Source organism: Budorcas taxicolor, chromosome 23 (genome assembly GCF_023091745.1).
Source record: "Budorcas taxicolor isolate Tak-1 chromosome 23, Takin1.1, whole genome shotgun sequence".
Taxonomy (NCBI): Eukaryota; Metazoa; Chordata; class Mammalia; order Artiodactyla; family Bovidae; genus Budorcas; species Budorcas taxicolor.
In genome coordinates, this window is record NC_068932.1 from 14672569 (window position 1) to 14695750 (window position 23182).

A 23182-nucleotide genomic window follows, 5' to 3' on the forward strand; every position below is an offset into this window, starting at 1 on the left:
TCCAAAATTCCTGAAGGGAATCACTATAACCAACCTTAACTTTTTGAACTTTTTCAGTAATTAAAATAATCTTTGGAGGGCTCTTGATAGAATGAGTAAATATCAGGCAGGTTATGTTAAGATTAAATATTTGACCATACTCTACCCCAAATATAGCTATTAAAACTGTATTTTTAAAAATCACATTCATGATATGATGAAAATGCAAGTCACATTTACATAAAAGGATTTTTTAAAAATCACATTTGCTGATTCATAGTTATCCTGAGATAAAAGTCATAGAAGTGAAATTCACAAATACATGTTTAAGAAAGGTGGTAACGATAACTCTGTATGCGAGACAGCAAAAGAGACACAGATGTATAGAACAGTCTTTTGGACTCTGTGGGAATGGGAGAGGGTGGGATGATTTGGGAGAATGGCACTGAAACATGTATAATATCATGTAAGAAACCAATCGCCAGTCCAGGTTCGATGCAGGATACAGGATGCTTGGGGCTGGTACTCTGGGATGACCCAGAGGGACGGTACGGGGAGGGAGGTGGGAGGGGGGTTCAGGATGGGGAACACGTGTACACCTGTGGTGGATTCATGTTGACGTATGGCAAAATCAATACAATATTGCAAAGTAATTAGCAGATGGTGACTGCAGCCACGAAATTAAAAGACGCTTACTCCTTGCAAGAAAAGTTATGATCAACCTAGATAGCATATTCAAAAGCAGAGACATTACTTTGCCGACTAAGGTCCATCTAGTCAAGGCTATGGTTTTTCCTGTGGTCATGTATGACGTGAGAGTTGGACTGTGAAGAAAGCTGAGCGCCAAAGAATTGATGCTTTTGAACTATGGTGTGGGAGAAGACTCTTGAGAGTCCCTTGGACTGCAAGGAGATCCAACCAGTCCATTCTGAAGGAGATCAATCCTGAGTGTTCTTTGGAAGGAATGATGCTAAAGCTGAAACTCCAGTACTTTGGCCACCTCATGTGAAGAGTTGACTCATTGGAAAAAACTCTGATGCTGGGAGGGATTGGGGGCAGGAGAAGGGGACGGCAGAGGATGAGATGGCTGGATGGCATCACTGACTCGATGGACGTGAGTCTGAGTGAACTCCGGGAGTTGGTGATGGACAGGGAGGCCTGGCGTGCTGCGATTCATGGGGTCGCCAAGAGTCAGACACGACTGAGCGACTGAACTGAACTGAACTGAATTAGCCTCCAATTAAAATAAATAAATTTAAACTAAAAAAAGACTTACTGTCAAAATTACAGGAAACAATGGGAGTGTTTGCTCCAAATACCGTGGTGGCGCTGTGCTTCTGTTTTTCTAAGCTCTTCTCCTCTCCATCCTCAGTAGTGTCTGCGCCCTAAAATAAGAGGCAGGAAAACCAATCAGCAATGCCTAAAAATGAAGAGGTAAGAATTAGAAACAAACAGCATGGCCAGTTTTAAGAGTTTTTCTCAATCCAATCATTCCAATTTTAAAAATGAATGAAGCCCAGCATAGTGACAGAGTGGGAAGCTAGAGCCAGCCTTTCTACCACAAGACTAGGTTTACCAAACCCACCCCTTGGGGGTGGAGGGGTAGGGGAAAGAAAAGTGAGAGTCACTCAGTCTGATTCTTTACAACCTGTACAGTCCATGGACTTTTCCAGGCCAGAATACTGGAGGGATCGAACCCAGGTCTCCCACATTACAGGTGGATTCTTTATCATCTGAGCCACCAGGGAAGCTCTGGGAGGTGAGGGGAGGAAAGCATAAAGGATACATAAGAGTATTAGGAGGAAGGAAGGGAGAAAAGTGGTGGAGGAAGAACAGAGAAAAGTTAGTGTGTAGAAATGTAAAAATAGGTTGTGTCCAAACCCAAATTTCCCAAAATGGTGATTTAAATCAATCACCACCGTTTTCTTAAATCATTCCTTCTACCATTCTGCTTTTTTCCTCCCTGCCTTTCTATTGTGCTTCCGTGTGAATCGTTCTCTGATTTTGTGAGTCAACCTTCTGTTTTCCTTCTCCTCACACCTGTATATTTAACTTTCTTGGCTTGTTGAACAGTGGTAGTTTCCAGAGTATGACCCGAAGAACCTAAGCTTGGAATGTTTGAATAGATGTCACCCACAGCAAAGGCTTTGGAACAGATAAACACTTGAAGAAAAAGCTGCTGCTGCTACTGCTGCTAAGTCGCTTCAGTCATGTCCGACTCTGTGCAACCCCATAGATGGCAGCCCCCCAGGCTCCCCCGTCCCTGGGATTCTCCAGGCAAGAACACTGGAGTGGGTTGCTATTTCCTTCTCTAATGCATGAAAGTGAAAAGTGAAAGTGAAGTCGCTCAGTCGTGCCCGACTCTTAGCGACCCCATGGACTGCAGCCTACCAGGCTCTTCCATCCATGGGATTTTCCAGGCAAGAGTACTGGAGTGGGTTGCCATTGCCTTCTCCGAAGAAAAAGCTAGGTGAGCCAATATTAAACGGCCTTCTTAGAACGTTCCACGTGTCAATGGTTATTTATTCTACATTGCTGAGCTTCTATGATGTGTGGCTTTCTACCAAATTAGGTGCAATCTTACAGTAGCGGAGTCGGTGACCTTATATCCAACAGACATGTGTCTTCCTTCTGTGAATATAATTTGAATTTTGGCTATTTATTACTTACAAGGGCCCCTTCAAGTTTAAAGATGGCAGCTGCACCATGTGTTTCTGAAGGAGCCATTTTTCTCCTCCAGCGTCTGCGGCGAAAGGTATCCGAACTACGCTGTTTCCAGTGAAATTTCCAGCCAATTAGAGAAGCGTATTCCCAGCCCTCTCGGTCTTCAAATTCTGCCATGGCCTAAAACAGAGGTAAAACATTTAACGATAATCATCACCATAACAATGTTCCTTATATCGATAAAGCAGTTTACCTGCTCAATCAACAAATACGTATCAAAACTCTACTATGGGCCAAAGCACCTTGCTAGAAGCCAGGGTACAACAGAGAACAAAAACAGTCTCAGGACTTCCCTGGTGGTCCAATGGTTAAGAATCTGCCTTGCAACGCAGAGGATGTGTGTTCGATCCCTGGTTGGGGAACTAGGATCCCACATGCTGCAGAGCAACTGAGCCTGTGTGCCCTTGTGTGCCACAACAAAAGATCCTGCGTGACCCAACTAAGAATCGACACAGCCAAATAAAGAAATAAAATACTCAAAAAATAACAGACAGGTTCTCTGCCCTTGCAGAGGTGATGGACCATGGGGATGCAGAGAGAACAGTAGCAACTGAAGCGAAATGAGATTTTGCCAAGGTGATGGCTATGCCATCAGGAGGAGCCCCTTTAGATGGTAGCAGGGATGGGGTGGGGCATGAAGTCAGGGGTAAATCAAATGGATTCTTTTGCAAATTGCTTTCTGTTTTTCTCACTTCACTAGCTCATAAGCACACTGCTACTGTGATATAGTTTGGAAAACATTATTATCGCCACTTTACATATGGAGGGAAGAAATGATGCCACCCTCCCCAGGGCATAAGTGTTTAAGATAAAAACTTTTATAGCTAATAAGTAAATCAGGGTATATTACTTCTAGAATAACTACTATAATGACTAAGGTAGCTTTTATCATAAAAACTATTTCTATTTAATTATCTCAGTTTTCAATGTTTTCTTCAATTCATTCAGCAAATATAAGTGCCTACCATGCAGCACTGGGTTAAGAGCTGAGGAAGCAGTGAAGAAAGAGATGGGGTCCTTGCCCTCCTGTAGCTGACATTTCAGTGGTAGAAACTTTACATAAATATCTTAAAAGTATGACTAGATTTAGTAGATGTAAAATAATGCTGAATAATACTTATAATTTCAGAAATAAGAGCTTCACGTAGGTTATTAATGTAGGGGCTATTTTTTTCAACTTTAAATAAACAGAAAATCCAGGTCAAGAAAGATCTTGAAATTAACCCTTTAGCAGTGTTACTAGTAGCACTGAAATATTTCATGAAGCCAGGAGTGAGGCAGGTTGGGGAACGTGATCAAAGTCTCTCGACAATACTCTTTGTAGAACTGGGCTGCGCTTCCGGTCTTCTGACTTGTTGCTCAGTGATCTTTCCACCTCACCTTGGCACTCTCATGTGGAAGAAGGGAGTCACAGTGCCTCTAGAAACTTCTCACCCCATCAGGATAGGGCTCATTGCAAAACAAATATTCCTTCATCAGCTCATTCATTCTACTCCATTATTTATTAGGAACAAGGTCCTGAGCTAGCAGAAAAGATATGATAAGAAGATGAGAATGGTTCCATCTTTGGAAGCACAGAAGAACTGAGAAGCTCACTGGCTAATAAAAAGCCACTTCATCACGTCTACTGTAAGTCAGGCACTTTGTGGAATAGAAAGAGTTCCTGTTGAGAATGAGCTTAGCCTGAGTTCACTCTATCACTTACTAGACATGTGGCAGTGGTTTAGTTGCTAAGTTGTGTCTGACTCCTATGAACCCATGAACTACAGACTGCCAGGCTCTTTTGTCCATGGGATTTCCCAGGCAAGAATACTGGAGTGGGTTGTCATTTCCTTCTCCATGGGATCATTCCTGACCCAGCAATCGAACCCGGGTCTCCTGCATCGCAGGCAGATTCTTTACCAACTGAGCTACGTGGGTGGCCTGAAGCAAATCCATTTAACCTCTATGAGGACTGTCTGTAAAATGAGAATGAAATGCAGATTTTGTGGGTTGGAGATGATATATATTCGGTGCTTACCATCATAGAAGGAACACAAAGCATACCATTTACTATTTTTATTAGTATCATTGTTCCACTCAATTTATTATTCTTCCATTTAAGCTTATAATACCCTAAATAGATGTATGATATTATACCCATTTTGCAGATGAGAAAGGAGATGAAGCCAGGATTTGAATCCTTAGATGTCTTGTTCAAAGCCTTGAGCTACTGCCACTACTACAATATGCTACCAAAATACTTTCTGTTTCTATCAGTGCCTCTTGAGTGGTTCTCATTATTTAGCCTGCTTCAGAATCACCTGGAAGACTCAGTTGTTGAAACATAGAATGCTGGGCTTAGCCCTAGAGTTCCTCCATCAGTAGGTCAGAGGTAGGGGCACACTTTTAGAACCCTTGAGCAGGGTCTCAGGTAAATGGTTTCTGTAGAAGCAGCCGGATTAACTGTGATTCTGAGTGATCTAGAAGAAAGAGCCACCTGCTCCCTCCCACTGCTCCTTACCCTTGCGGTACTCGAAGTGGATTGTGTTAAATCTTTCTTGCGTTTTCGGACCAGCCTTCGGCGTCTGTGAGTATGATACATTTTTTCTGCTGCGACCCAGGATTTGGGCTTATTATCAGGAGGAATGGTAATGCCATACTCCCAGCCTGGAACAGAGTTGGTGAATGGTTATCCAAGAGATGCACTTGCCAGCTTGCCAAATAAAGTTCGTCAATAAAGTTAAATAAAGTTCCAGGAAACACTCAGCCACTCTCTGTCCCCCTCCCAACATTCTCCACTGTCCTGATTGAATGCCACTGCTCCTTTCACTCTTGTGCAGCCAAACAGAATAAAGCCCTATTCCCCTGGATTCTTCCTCAAGAAGCTTCCTTTGTGGCCATGGGGTTCATGGCCTCCATGTTTATACTTTCCAACATTCATGGAAATTGAATACATCCAAGAATACAGTTAGAACTGGACATGGAACAACAGACTGGTTCCAAATAGGAAGAGGAGTACGTCAAGGCTGTATATTGTCACCCTGCTTATTTAACTTCTATGCAGAGTACATCATGAGACACGCTGGGCTGGAAGAAACACAAGCTGGAATCAAGATTGCCAGGAGAAATCTCAATAACCTCAGATATGCAGATGACACCACCCTTATGGCAGAAAGTGAAGAGGAACTAAAAAGCCTCTTGATGAAAGTGAAACAGGAGAGTGAAAAAGTTGGCTTAAAGCTCAACATTCAGAAAACAAAGATCATGGCATCTGGTCCCATCACTTCATGGCAAATAGATGGGGAAACAGTGGAAACAGTGTCAGACTTTATTGTTCGGGGCTCCAAAATCACTGCAGATGGTGACTGCAGCCATGAAATTAAAAGATGCTTACTCCTTGGAAGAAAAGTTATGACCAACCTAGATAGCATATTCAAAAGCAGAGACATTACTTTGCTGATTAAGGTCCGTCTAGTCAAGGCTATGGTTTTTCCTGTGGTCATGTATGGATGTGAGAGTTGGACTGTGAAGAAGGCTGAGCGCCGAAGAATTGATGCTTTTGAACTGTGGTGTTGGAGAAGATTCTTGAGAGTCCCTTGGACTGCAAGGAGATCCAACCAGTCCATTCTGAAGGAGATCAGCCCTGGGATTTCTTTGGATGAAGGAGATCAGCCCTGGGATTTCTTTGGAAGGAATGATGCTAAAGCTGAAACTCTAGTACTTTGGCCACCTCATGCGAAGAGTTGACTCATTGGAAAAGACTCTGATGCTAGGAGGGATTGGGAGCAGGAGGAAAGGGGGACGACAGAGGATGAGATAGCTGGATGCCATCACTGACTCCAGGATGTGAGTTTGAGTGAACTCTGGGAGTTGGTGATGGACAGGGAGGCCTGGCGTGTTGCAATTCATGGGGCTGCAAAGAGCGACTGAGTGACTGAACTGAAGAATAAAGTGGGGCATCCCTGGTGGCTCAGCAGTAAAGAACCCACCTGCCAATGCATGGAGACAGAGGAGATGCAGGTTCGACCCCTGCATTGGGAAGATCCCTGGAGGAGGGCACGACAACCCACTCCAGTATTCTTGCCTGGAGAATCCCAAGGACAGAGGAGCCTGGTGGGCTATAGTCCATGGGGTTGCAAAGAGTCAGACATGACTGAGCATGCCCTCACACAAGAATAAAGCCCACTACGAGAGGCATTTGGGACCAGTAATAAAGGGCATGGCCTGTGTAATAACAGACTGGGTTCAAATTCTAGCTTCTCCTTGTGTAGACTGTTTACTTAAATAAAGTTTCTTGCAAGTTGGTAAATCTGCTGGGGGCCAAACGTCCCCAGTATAAAGGTAAAATATACCTTTTTCAAAAGAATTAATCAAAATAATGCAAGCAAAGCACGAAGACCATGATCAGCACACAGTTTGCACTCCAACAACGTTAACTATTATTAGAAGGGCCGGTATGTGCATCCAGATCAAGAAACTTATAACCTATTTGAAATCTTCCTTATTAGTGGTAGTTCTTTCTGTGTACTAGTTCTTCAGAAGAAATTTAAAAATCAAATTTTCTCTTTGGACAATTCTAAATGTTTTAGTTCCATTTAATGTTAGATTTCTAGCCACAGAAAAGGATAAGCATCATTAGCAGAAGCTATGTCAACAATCTGCCTTACTGTTGAATAGGATGACTTTTTAGGCATTCTGCAGTTCTTCTTTCCAAGGCAGGGGGCTCCTGAGTTAGTGTGTGACATTCCCAGCGAGGGTATGGCGTGGTTAGAATAGAGAAACTGGAAACTCCAATCCCCTCCCAAATTCTCATTGGATCCCTGGCATCTTGAAGTCCAGCTGCCTGGGAGCCTATCACCTTGTATCTTGACAGCCTACCACCCTGCCCTTGTCTAAGCACCTGCTTGTCTTCCAGACACCTGACCCCCCTCCTGTCTTAGACCAGAAGACGGGAAACTCTTCCCTCCCATGGAAACCTGACTTTAACCAAGGCATTGCTGGAGAGCCCGTGGTCGGGTAATAGGTCTGAAATGTTACCTCTCTCATCCACTGCACGATTAATGTCATAGACCCACGCATCATCCTCCCATTCCCAGCCTGGAGGGCAAGTGAGCTCGCTCGGTGATGCTGCTTTATCGCCGTTCTTTACAAAAAACAAACGAACAAAAACAACAACGAGAAAGAAGCCACAGTGTTAAATAAGAGGCACATGTGAGATAGGATTCCTCACACTTAACTAGAGATTCACATGCTAATTTGATACCTTCATAGGCAATCTTTTCAGAAAAATTCCTAATCTATACACAACTGCCAAACAGTAACTCGTTGTTAAAAGAATACTTTCTGTTTTTACTATTAAGCGATATGTTATGCTAAACCACGGGAAACTTTTTGTAAGTTAAAAATGGTCAAAGATCAGCAATTTCATATGGTTCAACTTAGTATTATGAAATGATGCAACTCTTATGAGGGGTTATATTGCGAAGAACCCATCAGAGATGGACAGAGCATGAAAAATAGGTGTTTTCAAATACGGGATAATGCTATAGGAAGCTGTAGATGCTAATCATGTAAGACTGAGCAAAGTTTATGTGAAAATATTGACAAATTCTGTATTCAAACTGATAGAAGTATGAAAAAGAAGTACATAGTAAAGGAAATAAAGGAGATAAACTCAGAAAAATAGCTTCACTTTAAGAGTGTGAAAATTGAACACCAGGAGACCATCTATTCATGTACTGACAAAGATGTTAAAGTGGGATGGTGTGTGTCTAGGAAAAAAAGTCCTCTCTTCTGTTGCTGGAAATATAAATTTGTACAGCCTCTTTGAAAGTGATTTGCCAATATTTGTCAAAATTTTACATGCACTGAAACTTTGACCAAGCTAGGGACCTCTCCTACAGGCAAACTTTGCTAAGTGGATAAGAATGTATGTAGAAGGATGTTCACTGTCACTGTCACCTGACTCATAAAAAACAAAGACTGTAAAAAACAAAAAACCTAAATGTCAAAGAGAGGATCAGTTAAATTATAGAGGGGTGCATATAATCCAACACTCTGAAGAAATTTTTTAAAAAACTCAGGATGTCCAAGACACATTATAATGAAAATACAAGTGAAAAATACAAGTTGTGGAACTGTGCCTGTGACACAGTTCTATTCAGGTGGGTAAAAAAAAAGAAGTTATTGTATAGCAACAGAAAACTGCTATCAGTGGTTCAATGGTTATCTCAAAGTAGGCGATGGGGATCAAGGAGAATAATTACTTTTATGCTGTTTGACTATTCCAAAGACACGAGAATTCAATTTATGGTTTTAAAAGCTAGTTACATAATACAGTAAAACAAAAAACAAAAAACAAAAAACCCACACAACCCAGACTTTGAAAGTGAAAGTGACAGTCGCTCGGTCCTATCCGACTCTGCGACGCCACTGACTATACAGTCCATGGAATGCTCCAGGCCAGGTACTGGAGTGGGTAGCCTTTCCCTTCTCCAGGGATCTACCCAAACCAGGGATCGAACCCAGGTCTCCATGTCCCAATACCTAGTTAAAATAGGCTCCATGTATTTTCTATAGGAAATAATTATGGATTTGCTTTGGAGGCTTAATTTATAAAGGAGAGACTGTTCAGAACATGAGATTGGGGCAGAAGAGCGGGGAGCCCCGCCGTGTGCTTCGTGATGGTTTCTCGGAGCCGACACAGGAGAGGCGCTCACCGCATCCGTGTAGGTGTCCTCCGCCGGCTTCCACTCGCCCCCGGGGTAGCGACTCTCGTTCTGGTACACTTCATCTGTGAACTCTGTGTGACCTGCATCCGCCTCGGTCAGCAAGCTGTGGGGGAAGAGGCTCGTGTTACCAAAGGAGAAACCTTACCAAAGGTGGTCGCTGACCACCCCAGCTATTTCCAATGGCCGGAAAACATCTACACCCCTGGGGCGGCCCCCTGTTCCTTCCTCGCCCTTACCCTACTGGGTTCCCCACTCCAAACTCCTTTTAGTACTAATAGCTTTTGACATTCCTTTGAAGAAGGGCGGCTGGAACAAGGAGACCTAAATTACAGAGAATGTCTCAAATTAGCAGCGTTGCTTCTGCTCAGTAATTAGGGTGGGGACTGGGAAAGCAGCCGTTGTGGGCAGCTCCTTCTAGGGACCTGGCTTCTGTTGCTGGGTCAGGTCAGGGCCCTTCAGCGTTTTCTCAGCCTGACTCTTGGCTAACAGTTCAAAAGAACAGAGAGTCATCTTTCCTCCTGTTTTAAAAATGGAATGGAGACCGTCTCATGAGCCAAGTGTGGAAACCTTTCACTCGGGCTTTGCTTGGTCTAGGTAACACAAACTGAAGGGAGGGGTTTACGTTTTCTGGATAGTTCCTTGGGAGGAATGGCAGCCAAACCAGGTCATTTTAGACTCCAGGGTCTATCTGGCCAGTTGAGAAATCTATACTGCCTCCCTGTCATGCCAACTTTCCTCCTGGTTTTGGAATCCCACAGAGGAAAGAAAGTACAGAGGTTCCAATTTTGGCTTTAAGTTTTATGCCAGGTATCTGCTCAACTAAGGTTTCTTTTTTCCTTTTACTGTCTCTACATCTTTTCCCTGCTGTATCCTCCCCTAGAATCAAGTGCTGGAGGGAAATCAGAAAACAAAAAGTTCCCACCCTTTGTATAAGCTGGGCTTCTCCATCGCTTCTCTGACTGCTGGGGTCCTATCCAGCTCTGACAGGCTCTGGCCTTCAGCCTTTCCAGTTCCAGTTCCCCTGGCCTTTTCCAGTCCTCACGAACCTTCCTTCTAATTCAAATCCCATTTCCTTTCTTCTCACCAGCAACCCCAATTCTACCCCCTCAAAGGCCATCTTAGGTTAAAAGTGAAAGTGAAAGTCCCTCAGTTGTGTCTGACTCTTTGCGACCCCATGGACTATACAGTTCACGGAATTCTCCAGGCCAGAATACTGGAGTGGGTAGACTTTCCCTTCTCCAAGAGATCTTCCCCACCCAGGGTTCAAACCGAGGTCTCCCACAATCCAGGCAGACTCTTTATCAGCTGAGCCACAAGGGAAGACCTTCAAAGGTTAAAAGTAATTGTAAGCAAATACGTAACAGACCAGACCCAGCACACTTCTTTCCCTCCTTCCCTAATTCTGTGTGCTTATAGGAAGCAAATGTGGACAGAAAGAACAAATTCTAGCTTGAGGTCTTCAACTCCAACTTCACGAGCTTGTTTCCTCCAAAAGTAAGTACGCTGTCCTGAGGTGGAAAGAAGAGAGTACTCTGGCTCCAAAGCTTTTGGCAACTCAGAAACCACCCTTTGGTTTCCTCCAGACTCCAGGGGACACATACTCGCCCCCTCTACTGTTTCTTTCTTTTGAATAATAGCCTTTGAGATATAACTCATATACCCTACAACCCATCCATTTAAAGTGGGCCATCTGTTTTCTGCAGACCTTCCAGCATATTGGTTTAGAACTGCTTTTGGCACCCAGGCTAGACTTGGCTTCCAGCCCTGTCTATACCACTCAGCCATAGTCTGTATGCCTTTGGACAAGTGACTTAGTCTCTCCATGTCTGTTTCATCTTTAAAGTGGAGATAACACTGTTTTTTTGTTGGGAGCTTTTTGTTGAGAGATATTCTTTGTGCACCCCACTCCAGTACTCTTGCCTGGAAAACCCCATGGACGGAGGAGCCTGGTAGGCTGCAGTCCATGGGGTTGCTAAGAGTCGGACACGACTGAGCGACCTCACTTTGACTTTTCACTTTCCTGCATTGGAGAAGGAAAGGGCAACCCACTCCAGTATTCTTGCCTGGAGAATCCCAGGGATGGGGGAGCCTGGTGGGCTGCTGTCTGTGGGGTCGCACAGAGTCTGACACGACTGAAGCGACTTAGCAGCAGCAGCAGCAGCAGCATTCTTTGCGTGTGTCTTGCATTTCTAAACATAGGCTCCACAACTTTTGTTACAAACTATCTTTTCAAGGATGTTCATATGAGGAACAACCTCAAAAGATGCAGTGTTTCTCTCCAGAGCAAAGAGCCAGCATGCTTACTACACATTATAAATGATTTGGGTGCCCTAAGCTCAGGATTCCTGTTACACAATCCTCTTCATGTACAACTGTCACCTGGCCCTTTTTTGTCACCCTCTAGGAATTGGGGCTCAGAGAATGAGAACAAATATTGATGCTCTGGTACTGCTCTTTGCAGTGGGCCCTTTGTCTCTGCTTTGGGAGTCTAAAGTCTCCTGCCAACATCCATGAAATTGTGGCAGGTAACCTAGCTAGCTTGCAAGGAAGATAAAAAATCTCAGGCTCTTCATGATTTTTGACACTACCTATCTTGTAGGATTGCAATCCAGATTTTTTTTAAATGACACATTGCTTGACACATTCACATGTAATACGTTCTCAGTTATGTTGGTACCAAGTGCTTTTTTATATTTTTTTGTTTTATTATGAAATATTGATGACATCATTCAAGCTTCTGTGAGTTTCTGTGGACTTACTTCTGCTCAGCGAGTGTTATATAAATTTGATCAAGAATGATGATGGAGAAGATTCATTTAGCAGTTTCTCAGGAAAGACACCATTACCATCCTTTTTTCCTCAGAAAATAGAAAACTTACCTTCTTTCAGGATCAACTATCCAATCTCCTTCCCATTCCCAGCCTTTTGGAGGCAAAAAGAATTCCCTCTTGAGTTTTATTTTTCCTGTGACATCGGAAAATTTATGACGACCCACTAATCCGGAAGTGCCCCATTTTCCAAACATGAGAGCTTGATTTTCATACTATTAAAAAGAAATTGGAGAAACATAATCAGGGAGCAAGAAATAAAGCCAACATATAAATTTTCAGGTCCATCTAGGACTTAGGCTAAACAATAAGTGAAAAAGCTTTATATTCAGAAGGTATGGACCTAAGTTGGACTATTACTGATTTTGCAACCTTAGGTAAATCATTCATCTCTCTAAGACTCAGTGTTCGTATTTGTAAACTGAGGATAATATTCCCTTTCTCATAGGAGTATTCTGAAGCTCAAATGTACAAATGATTGATTGTGAGAGTGCTTTGTAAACACTGATATATCACGCAAGTTGTTTCCACCATTATTTTGAATGGCTCCAAATAGTTCTCTGAACCTTTTAGATACCTACAAAAGCCCTCAATTTATGAACATGTAGTCTTCTAAAAGTTTATTTATAAGTCGGCTGCCTAGAACATGGGGCACATTTCCCCACAGAAACAATATTAGAATTAATGGTATATTTTCTAGGCAGCACAAAGGACCCATCTGAAACATGAAGGTCCTTTAGTACCCAGCCTCTACGTGGTCAAAAAGTTCTGAGCCTTCACTACTTCTTGAGTATGGTGAGTAGGCCAAGACCTTTCTGGAAGCAGGTTTTGTGACAATGGCAGAGCCAGGTTTATAGGGCATTCCTTCCTAAGTTAGGATTTATAAATCCACAATCTGGTCGGTTTTACACTATGTAAACCATAAAGAGGGTTGAGATTTGCCAGTGGTGAGAGTCTCTGGGTCTAAGCTGACATCTCCATTTGTCTGCTGATGAGCTCACTGAGCACATGATTTACATAAGTAGCTGGGGACTTTTTGGCTAAAGGAGGATGGAAGACATTTGAGTAGGGGCCTGGCGAGGGACCTGGTTCGATTCCCGGGTTGGGAAAATCCTCTGGAGAAGGGATAGGCTACCCACTCCAGTATTCTTGGGCTTCCCTTGTGGCTAGCTGGTAAAGAATCTCCTGCAATGCAGGAGACCTGGGTTCGATCTCTGGGTTGGGAAGATCCCCTGGAGAAGGGAAAGGCTACTCTGGCCTGGAGAATTCCATGGACTGCATAGTCCATGGGGTCGCAAAGAGTTGGACATGACTGAGCGATTTTCACTTTCAGTTTCAGGAGCCTACTATGTGCCAGGTAAAGAAAAGCAAAACTAAAAGACGGCTATGGGTTTTCTTGCCCAGCGAGAAGGTCAGAGCTACAATCCTGAACCAGCAGTCAGGTACAGTATAGTAGAAACACAATTACAATTTAGCTAGAATGAAGATAGTCTTCTCCTCAATCATTTGAGCATGAAGGCCCATCTGTAAAAGGATGGAACTCATCGGAAAATTGTCAGAAGACATCCACTGACTATATCTAATACATTTATATCAATAAGCACTTTGAATAAAAGAAATACATCTAAAAGTGGAGTTAGTTTTAACAGTTTGTGAAAATTGTTTCAAGGGTTTAACTCTAATGAGACTTTGGATAAACTAAGTGGATTTTTAACCCAGTGAAGGATTTACAAATTATCTCTTACTGTTTTTAAAGTATTCAGGCAGTATTTTCTTTGCCCCTGGGCAAACCCCTCTGAGGAATGAATCTTCTATATTTTAAAGACTCCAGACACTTTGCTATATGGCAGAAAACAGACCCCAAGCAGGCTTCTCAAGGTTGGCACCCCTCAAGCATTCTTCACTCCTGGGGTGCTTGTGTGTGAATCACACTGGGGTGTCCCAACAAAGACCTCCAGTCAATCATTCCCAGCCCCCTTAGTGAAGGGCTGTTGGATGGAATTTTAGTTAGCGATTATGCTGGTGGTTGATTTGACATCCGAACTGAAACATAACAGTGGTCCCCCACAAAAAGGAAAAGATAATGATGTACCATTTCAGCAAAGACAGTGAATGTTCCTTCTGCAAAGCTATTGAACTTCTTCTCAACAGCACTTAAGCCCAACCAGATGTTCACACGCAACTCCACAGGCACCTTTGGTCCGTTGTTTTTTTCTTGTGGATACTGTGAGATGTATAATAACATGAGCCGTTATGCCAGGCACAGCACAGACTGTGATATTAAGCTGAAAACAAAAGTAGACTGGACGTCTAATCATTGTTTTCAACAGTCTAATTTTGTTTGTGCAGCTAAAATATTTCCAAATGACCCGTCTACAAAGATTAAAATAACAACTAAATCAGGGACGCCTGGGTGTCCCTGAGATCTTTCCAGGAGGCTCATGAGGTCAAAATTATTTTCCTAATAATACTAGGATGCTACTTGCTTTTTTCACTGTATTGACATTTGCACTGAGGGTAAAAAAAAAAAAAAAAGAAAAAAGCAAGCGTGGATAAGACTCCAAGCTCTGCAGCAGGAATCAAGGCAGCAACACCAAACTGTACTGGTAGTAATAGTTTTCTTCATCACTCTCAGTGAAAAAAACAAGATGCCAGTTTCACTTATGAATTCCTTTGATAAAGCGGTAAAAATGGCTAATCCTAAATCATGATATCCAAATACATGTCTTTTTTAATATTTTGTATGATGAAATTCCGCTGTGTATTTGTATATGTTTTGAGAAAAGATTCTTATGCAATCGAGCTGTGAACTGAACTAGACTTTTTTTTTAAAACGGAATAGCTTTTCTTTCTGAAACAGCAATTGGCTACCCAATATGGTTATTCATACTTGGATGTGGGGCAGATGTTTTCTCGAACATAAACAAGTGAGCTTTGTCACGTCAAGGACAATAAGTGACTTTCTTTTCTTGCCAATGATAAAATTCAAGGTTTCAAGTTAAAAATTAGAATTTTGGAAAGTTTGTTTCTGCCTTAGTGGGTGAACCTAACAGCATCCCAGTACATCAGAGCTTTAATTATAAGTGATATTAATGTGACTTTTTATTATATGATGAAATGTGTCAACACTGGGAAAATTTGCTTAACTCAGTGAACGAATATTTTCCAAATGGTAAAAGCTTTACGTTACAAAAACCAGGCATGGGTAAAAGAGCCATTCAAAGTACAAGGTAGACCAATGGATTTTAATGTAGCAGAGAATGAAAAATTCTCTGATATGGTTTCAGCTTCCATATTGCAATTAATCTTTTAAAAGCTACCACTTGAGTTTGGTGTTGTATCAAAGATAAGTACCCACAATTATCTGTAAAAGTTATTCAAATACTCCACCCTTTTCCAAATACATATAATATGTGAGGTCAGATTCTTTTCATACACTTCAACCAAGCAATTCAGAGCATCAGACTAAATGTAGAAGCAATTTTGAGAATTCAGTTATATTTCTGTGAAGCCCGGTTTGCAAAAGTGCAAAACAGTATCACTCAGCATTCTGATTTTTAAAAGGAAATAGTTATATTTTATAAAAATATATAGTTTGTTAAAATATAATGGATTTATTATAGTTATCTTAAAATAGATAAATACTTTTTAATGTCAGTTTTAATTTCTATCACAGTAAATATTGGTAGATAGGGATGGGGGAGCCTGGTAGGCTGCCATCTATGGGGTCGCACAGAGTCGGACACGACTGAAGCCAACTTAGCAGCAGCAGAAGCATGTACACAGATGCTGTTTGGGGTCTCCAGTGATTTTTTTTTTCTTTTTTTTGAGAGTGAAAAGAGGTCTCAAGACCAACAACAACAAAAAAATACTACTGACTTAAATGGCTACCTAAACTGGATAATGAGTATTAACAAAATCAATACATATATACAACATTCTCTTAAAAAGCACTTTACTGTTTATCCACTGAGTTGTAAAACCCAATACAGAGAATACCACTCTGCCTCCTCTTCCACCCGCTGTGAAGTTTTATTTATTAATCAGTTTGCTTCCATGCAGTGCTGAGGTCAATTATAATTGTGGTTCTATCTTAAGTAAAATTTATTCCACCAAGAGACACTTGAAACAAGATAATCACCTTGGTTCTATTTTCACCCTCTTGATTAAAGAGCAAAGAGTGCATTTATTAAAAGTTAGCAGATATCTCCCTGTTTTAATGGAACATTCTCCCGTGACTGCTTTTCTCTCTCTCGATTTTTCCCCTGTTCTTGATATTCTAAGGAACTCAGGCTGAGTCTGGAAGGGAGAGGGATGTCAAAATTGTATCTGGCAACTATTTGGATCTCTTTGTTTCCATCTCCAGCCTCCTCTGGTTCTTCTTATGCACACAAGGGAAGTTCTTAATCCAGGGTCCTGGGATGAATTGATGGGTTCTATAAAGCCCCTGAATCATATGCAGAATGTTGGAGGCATCTGAGATGTGTGTTATTTTGGAAGACAGGGCCAGTAGCTTTCATCAGACTCTTAAAGGAGTCCAAGTCTCCAAATATGTTCAGAACCCCAACCCTAAAGTAGTAATTCTCAGAGGTTTTTCAATTTAAGGACCCATTTGATTAGAGCATAGATTGCATGGACCACCTATATTACCTTTGTTTTTTTCTGCTTCCCAAACACTCACTAGCAGGAAAGGCAAGAGTGGCATTGCCTCACAAGAGACATTAGAAGTGGAAAATTCATGCCAGAAAGCAAAGCATTCACAATGCCATATTAACATTAGTGTCACAGAGACCTCTACGGAAGTGTCCTTGATTGAAGCCTGCAGACCTCAGGCCACTCTGGTAATTACCACCCTAGAGGAAGGACCAGAAGAAGCTGAAATGGATCAGGATGGCCCTAGCCATTCAGTGGCTGGCAAATTATAAAACAGCCCTTCCTGGGAACATGGGCTTTGCACTCAAGTACTTCATGTTGCACAGTGAGGAAGCCATACCTTCAGAAAGACGGTCTGGGTTTTCCCACAGTACTTCCCAGACGCATTCCCACCGCTGGTGGAGTATAAAACCTGATGTGCGGGAATGCGTGCGTAGGCCAATCTCTTCTCTCCCCGGATCATCCAGATGATGATGTCAGGCATGCTGTTCTGAGGCTGGTCACAGGAGGGGATGGAACAGGAAGCAAAGCTGGAGTTAGTCTAAATGCAGAAACACCGCAGAGCCTGCAGGCTGGACCCTCAGGGCTCCATTTCTCAAAGAAACAGCATGGCTAGGGCGCTGCTGAAATTTCTTCCGAGGCCCTTGGCTTCCAGGACCACAGGTTGTTGGCCTGTGACTGGCTAAAGGGAACAGAGGGAAGCAGAGGGCCTTCACCTGCCAAAGGCCCTTTCGACAGAGAAACTGTGTGAAATACCCCCTTTACTCTCCCATCATTTGAAGAAAGACGTCCACAGCAGTCAAGGGGTTACAGGCTTCGTCTATTTCACAGGGCATAGACAGAGCATCTCTACCTCACAATCCGACATTTTCCAAATGTGCAGTATTAACGTAAGTATTTAAAACCTCTTTTTTTCTGATTTTAAAGCTGATATAAGTTCACCATAAAAAACTTTGAAAGTAACAAAGCATAGAAAGTGAAAAATAAAAATGTCCTATCATCACGTGTTTTTCAAATGTACCTCTACTCACAAATGTATTACACTTGCGCTGTATCTCCCCATCTGTGGGGTCAGGAGGGAGGAGCCTCCTGCTCCCTTGTCCTTCCAACCCACAGAGGTCAGTGGCCGCCGACAGTAATCCAGCACTCACTGTGTGCCCCACACTGGCCCAAGGCCTTTTCACTCTTCATCTTCTTTAACTTGGTTAAGCAGTGCTGGAAACGGAGTACTACTTCCCCCCCATTTATTTATTTTAAATATGTCTTTCTTTTCTTGTTGGTTGCGCTGGGTCTTCATTGCCACGTGCAGGCTTTTCTCTAGTTGGGGCGAGTAGGGGCTACTCTTTGTTGCGCTGCGTGGTCTTCTCGTTGTGGTGGCTTCTCTCATTGTGCTGTTAGGGAGCATGGGCTCTAGAGTGCACAGGCTTCAGGGGTTGTGGCACTCAGGCTCAGTTGCTGTGGAGTATGGGCTTAGTTGCTCTGAAGCATGTGGAATCTTCCTGGACCAGGGATCGAACCCGTGTCCCCTTGGCAGGTGGATTCTTAACCACTAAACCACCAGGGAAATTCCCTTCATTTAATCTATGGGAAAACTGACGCTTAGAGAGATTGAATACCTTGCCCGAAGTTAGGCATGGTAGATCCAGGATTCAAAGCCAGGTCTTCTTGGTCCCAACCAAAGGTACTACACAGATCCGCTACTGTATCACTCTAACTGAAATGTTCTCTGATTGTACCATGACAATGACCGCGTGTCCATTATGAAGACCTTTCCAGGACAACCAACTCAAAATTCTTCTACCCTGACCTCGGTGATGTTTATCCATTAGCATCTCAGTCCAATAACTCCTTGATTTCATCATCCATCACGTCTGTTCAATGTCTAAGATAATGTCCTAGATTTTCCCACCACCATCTCTACCCCTGGTGCCATTCTGCGGAATCCCACTTCCATATCAGATGAAGTTTAAAAGCCCTACCTCCTCAGTCAGCTGCATTAATTTATCGAGCCAGTCCTCGATTTCCACCAATGTGGACTTGACCTCTGGGACCTCAGACCGCATCCTCACAGCTGCCTCATGTATCTGAGAGAGAGCTCTGGATCGCAACTTTCGGATCTGAGTATCGAGAACTGTGACATTAGGTTTTCCTTCTGTGAGAGGCAACGTGTATCTAAAATGGGAAAACAAAATAGAATATGCAGAATGGCTTATTGGGTTTCAGAACTATCAAATTCATTTACAATTGGTTTCAATCTTGGAAACCACACCAATTTCCTAACAGACTCTACAAGAGTGACCACAGTAAAGCTGAAGGTGAATGTACATGGCCTTGGCAGAGCAGACCTGCCAGACAGACATGGGCATGCAGGGAGATGAAATATCAAAGCAATTCCTTGGGTTTGACCCAAGGCCTGTGGAATCACTGGGAAGAAGATGGAAACAGAAGCAACAGCTGCGAAGAACTGGCCTTCCCTTCTTTTGCTTCCTATGATCACTGTACAGACCCACAAAATGAAGAAGGAAGGGACATTTGGAGATTATTTAGCAGAAGACTTCTTAACCTAGGGCCCATGCACCCTTAGGCAGTCTGCGGGAGGCCTCTGGAGGTCTGTGACTCCCTGAAACTTATAAAGAAAAGTGTCTGTCTGGGTTGGCATGCAGTGTGACATCATGATAAAGGTGGCATCACGATGAAAACCAGAGGCTTTAGAGAAGAATATCTGGGTACAAGCCCTGGCGCCATCATTTACTACTTTTGTGATGTTGACCAGTTACTGAATCTTTTGTTTTCCTATCCTCAAGTGTGGGAAAATAATATCTACCTTTAGAGTTGTGGTGAGAAGTAAGTAAATTAATATATGGCGAGCCTTTTGAGCAATGTCTACTGCAGAGTATGGCAACCCACTCCACTCCAGCATTCTTGCGAGGAGAATTCCATAGACAGAGAAGCCTGGTGGGCTACAGTCTGTGGAGTTTCAAAGAGTTGGACACGACTGAGAGTGCATGTGCGTGCACACACACACACACACACACACAGTCTAAATGATGCTGCCATCATCACTCTCATCTCATCAGATAATCAAAGGGGCCCATTCCCTCCTAAAAAGGCAAGAACCCCTTGTATAGGTCAAGCTCCCACTAGAACAGTTGAGCTGGAGCCATAATTAGCCTTTTTCTGCCAGGGCCTCCCTCTCACCAGGGCTGCTGATGGGGTCAAAGTGAAGTTGTCACCTGTTCCAGGAAATTCTACTCTCACTGTCTCTACCTAGAACTTTCATTGGTTAGAATTTCACCCAGACTCTTAAGGAAATCCTAGCTGACTTCCCTAAACATAGATTTCCTAAAGTTAAAACATATCCAATTTGATTCTTCAAGAAGAAGTATAAATAGATATTTTTGTGTTTTGCTCAACAAGCCTTGAAATTCATAGGCATTTTCTACATGAAAGGTATTACCAAATGTTATTGTTTGGCTTCACTGGTAATTATGGCAATAAATTAGAAGGGTTAAGTCCCAGAAATGATTCTTTGAGGCAAAAATATAGATGGAAGCTGTAGTTCAAAGGCCACACATAAGATGTTCAATAAATAGATATGGCAGTGGGAAACACATGGTAGGAAAAGAAGTTAATAAACCCAACTCCAGGCCTCAGATGAGTCACTTCACCTCCTTGGGCTTCTGTTTCTTGGGCCTCTTTTGTAGACAAAATAAGAAGATTGGAAGAGATGACCTCTTAGGACCCAGATATAAATTCTCTGCATTTAAACAGGCTTCCAGCTGCGCTTTAATCTCAGCTGCATCACAATTACCTCGCCAAACCACTAGAGGGCGCAAGGAGACTGGGAGACAGTGTTCAGGCGTTCGCTCAGAGGCGAGGAGGGGGCGGGTGGACAGCCCCGGCTTACGAGCTTAAGTTCCGAAATACTCAATATGCTTTTCTTTTGGGACTTCCCTGTTAATTGGCCAACATTTAAAATGAGTTCAGAATGATCACTTCCGCCTTTGATTTCCAAATGCCCACAGATCTGAACAGTTTCCCCAAGTCATAAAGGTTCTCCAGCTTCACCTAAGGCAGGTTTGGCCAGAGGACTCATTAGGCATCTGATAGTAGAGTAAAACCGCTGTTTCTGAAAATGTGTTTATGAATTAAGAACGCTGTTCTAAATGGTTCTAAAATCAATGCCCCACCATCAGATCCCATTCTCTGTGGGAGCCAGGAGTCACCTTTCCTGGGGTGGTGGGCACACCAGAGCTGCCTGGAGGCAGAGGCCAGACAGACCAGCCCTCCCCACTGCCCAACCCTTCCCCTGCGGCTGCACTGGGACGACTTCCTGGAGGGGGGCTTCAGCCTCCCTCCGCAGCTTTACAGTTGCCACCAGCAGAAAGCAGAGCTTTTCCTGCTGGTGATTCACAGACTCTTTCCTTTTGAGAAACTTGGCTGATTCAAATTATTTTTCTGGCAAACACTAGAAAATTCTGGAGACTCTTCTGATCTTACAGTTTAAGAGAGGGGAGCACAGCTGGGGATTCTAGAGTACAAGATCACTGTACCTTGTGTCTTCTATAACTTCATCGATGAGCTTCTGCCACGTTTTTGCCAATTGGTTTGAAGGAATTTTACCTTGTATCCCTGCTTTTAGAGCCTCTATGTTTGATTGCTGAAGAATATGGAGAGGGGAGAAAGAATTGGTAATTGTGCATTATACCCAACAAAGGTTTAACTTTTATTTTCGAGAAAAATACACAAAAAGATTTAACAGAAAAATGAAAGGTTTTTTTTTTTCCTTTACATTTAACATGTTCCCCACAGATTAACACTATTTTTCTTCAAAATGAAACCAACACTGATAATATAAAGTAATAAGATAACCTTTTCCTATAACTTTGACCTTTGAAATGAAGCAAATTTTATATATTCAGAAAGTAAATAAAAGAAAAACCAACAAGGATGGGGAAGGAACCCTAAAATGGAATGCAGAACACGAACAAGTGAACCTAACTACATTTCAGATGAATAACATAATACACTGAATTAGCCCAAGTAACTTTTGAGCACAATGATTCCCTCAGTTTGAAGGAAGGAAAGAACCGTAAGTATATCAAACTCTAATTAGATCTGTTTTTCCCAGTACTTTACCTATGGAGAACTAAACAAATGAGTAAATATATTGAGGATAATGGAAGCTGGAGAAGGGAGCTATAAGTATGGAAATAGGGAAGACTAGAATAAACCCCGTAATATTATCAATGAAATGGAATTGAAGTCATCCTTATAAACGCATTGCATTCAGTATACTGAGAGATACAAAATATGCGTATGTATACACACATGTATGTGTGGTTTGTCTGCTGAGAAGGCCTAGAAGCAAAGACATGTCAGTAGTAGTGAACACTCCAGGACCCTGCCAGATATTATTCTTTACATTCCTCTGCCACTAAAAGGAACCAGGGCTCCTTAGAGAAACTGTGGTTCCAGAGTTGGGCCACAGAAAGTATAAGATAAACCCAGAACGTATTATTGTGTCACTTTGAGCATCTACTAACAGAGACGTTGAGGGAGAGCCCACCATGGTCCCCAAAAGTCTGGCCATGGAAATCCACCGTCCTGTCCAGATTATTATGGAATTAGGACAGTGAAGAGAGCTGATGAAAAGACTGAAGATGAAAAAAGCTGGAAATACCCAAAGCTTAATTAGAATAGAGGTGTGACCAATTCCCACCAAGTCCCTTGAGAAGGAAACTTGGAAATTAACACCACAACCACACTGTGTATCAATTGTAACTTTGTTATGTGGACAATTATGCCTAAGTTAAATGTACAGTTCTCTTCAATATTGTCTTTGAAGCATAAAACAACATTTTCAGATTTTGCCATGGAGTCTTAGCTCAAGTATATTCCAGGACCCCTCCGCATCATGGTACAAGGCTGACAGAGGTTGGAACATCTTAGACAAATTAGTATTCATATAATTTGGAAATCAAAACACTAATACCAGATGGATTTTATCAGTACCTGACAGAAATAACTGAGCATCTTTGACTTTATTAGAAATATCCCAACCATGTTTTCCTCTTCTCATTAACATCAACCAGATGGCTAACCACAGATGTCACATCTAGGCAAGTTCCCACCAGAGGGAACTCTCCCACCTGCAACAAGAAAGTCCTCTGAACCCACTTCTTCCACAGTAGGGATTTTTACTGGTTTGACAGCAAAGCTCTAAGGGTTGCGATATTTCTACTGGAATGAACCATTCTCCACCACATTCCACATACAAATTAT

The 23182-nt window shown here is 42.5% G+C and overlaps 1 protein-coding gene across 1 annotated transcript in view; it reads right to left on the reverse strand.

Moving 5' to 3' along the window:
• MYOF (myoferlin) overlaps positions 1 to 23182 on the reverse strand; it is a 175569-nt gene that overhangs the window by 45143 nt on the left and 107244 nt on the right. Inside the window, exons 22-31 of the mRNA XM_052661026.1 lie at positions 21451 to 21557; positions 18877 to 19069; positions 17238 to 17393; positions 14337 to 14468; positions 12296 to 12459; positions 9405 to 9519; positions 7723 to 7828; positions 5207 to 5352; positions 2650 to 2823; positions 1256 to 1364 (exon numbers count right to left, since the gene is read on the reverse strand). Coding sequence (XP_052516986.1) covers positions 1256 to 1364; positions 2650 to 2823; positions 5207 to 5352; positions 7723 to 7828; positions 9405 to 9519; positions 12296 to 12459; positions 14337 to 14468; positions 17238 to 17393; positions 18877 to 19069; positions 21451 to 21557 — 1402 coding nt within the window. The remainder of the gene's footprint in view (positions 1 to 1255; positions 1365 to 2649; positions 2824 to 5206; positions 5353 to 7722; positions 7829 to 9404; positions 9520 to 12295; positions 12460 to 14336; positions 14469 to 17237; positions 17394 to 18876; positions 19070 to 21450; positions 21558 to 23182) is intronic.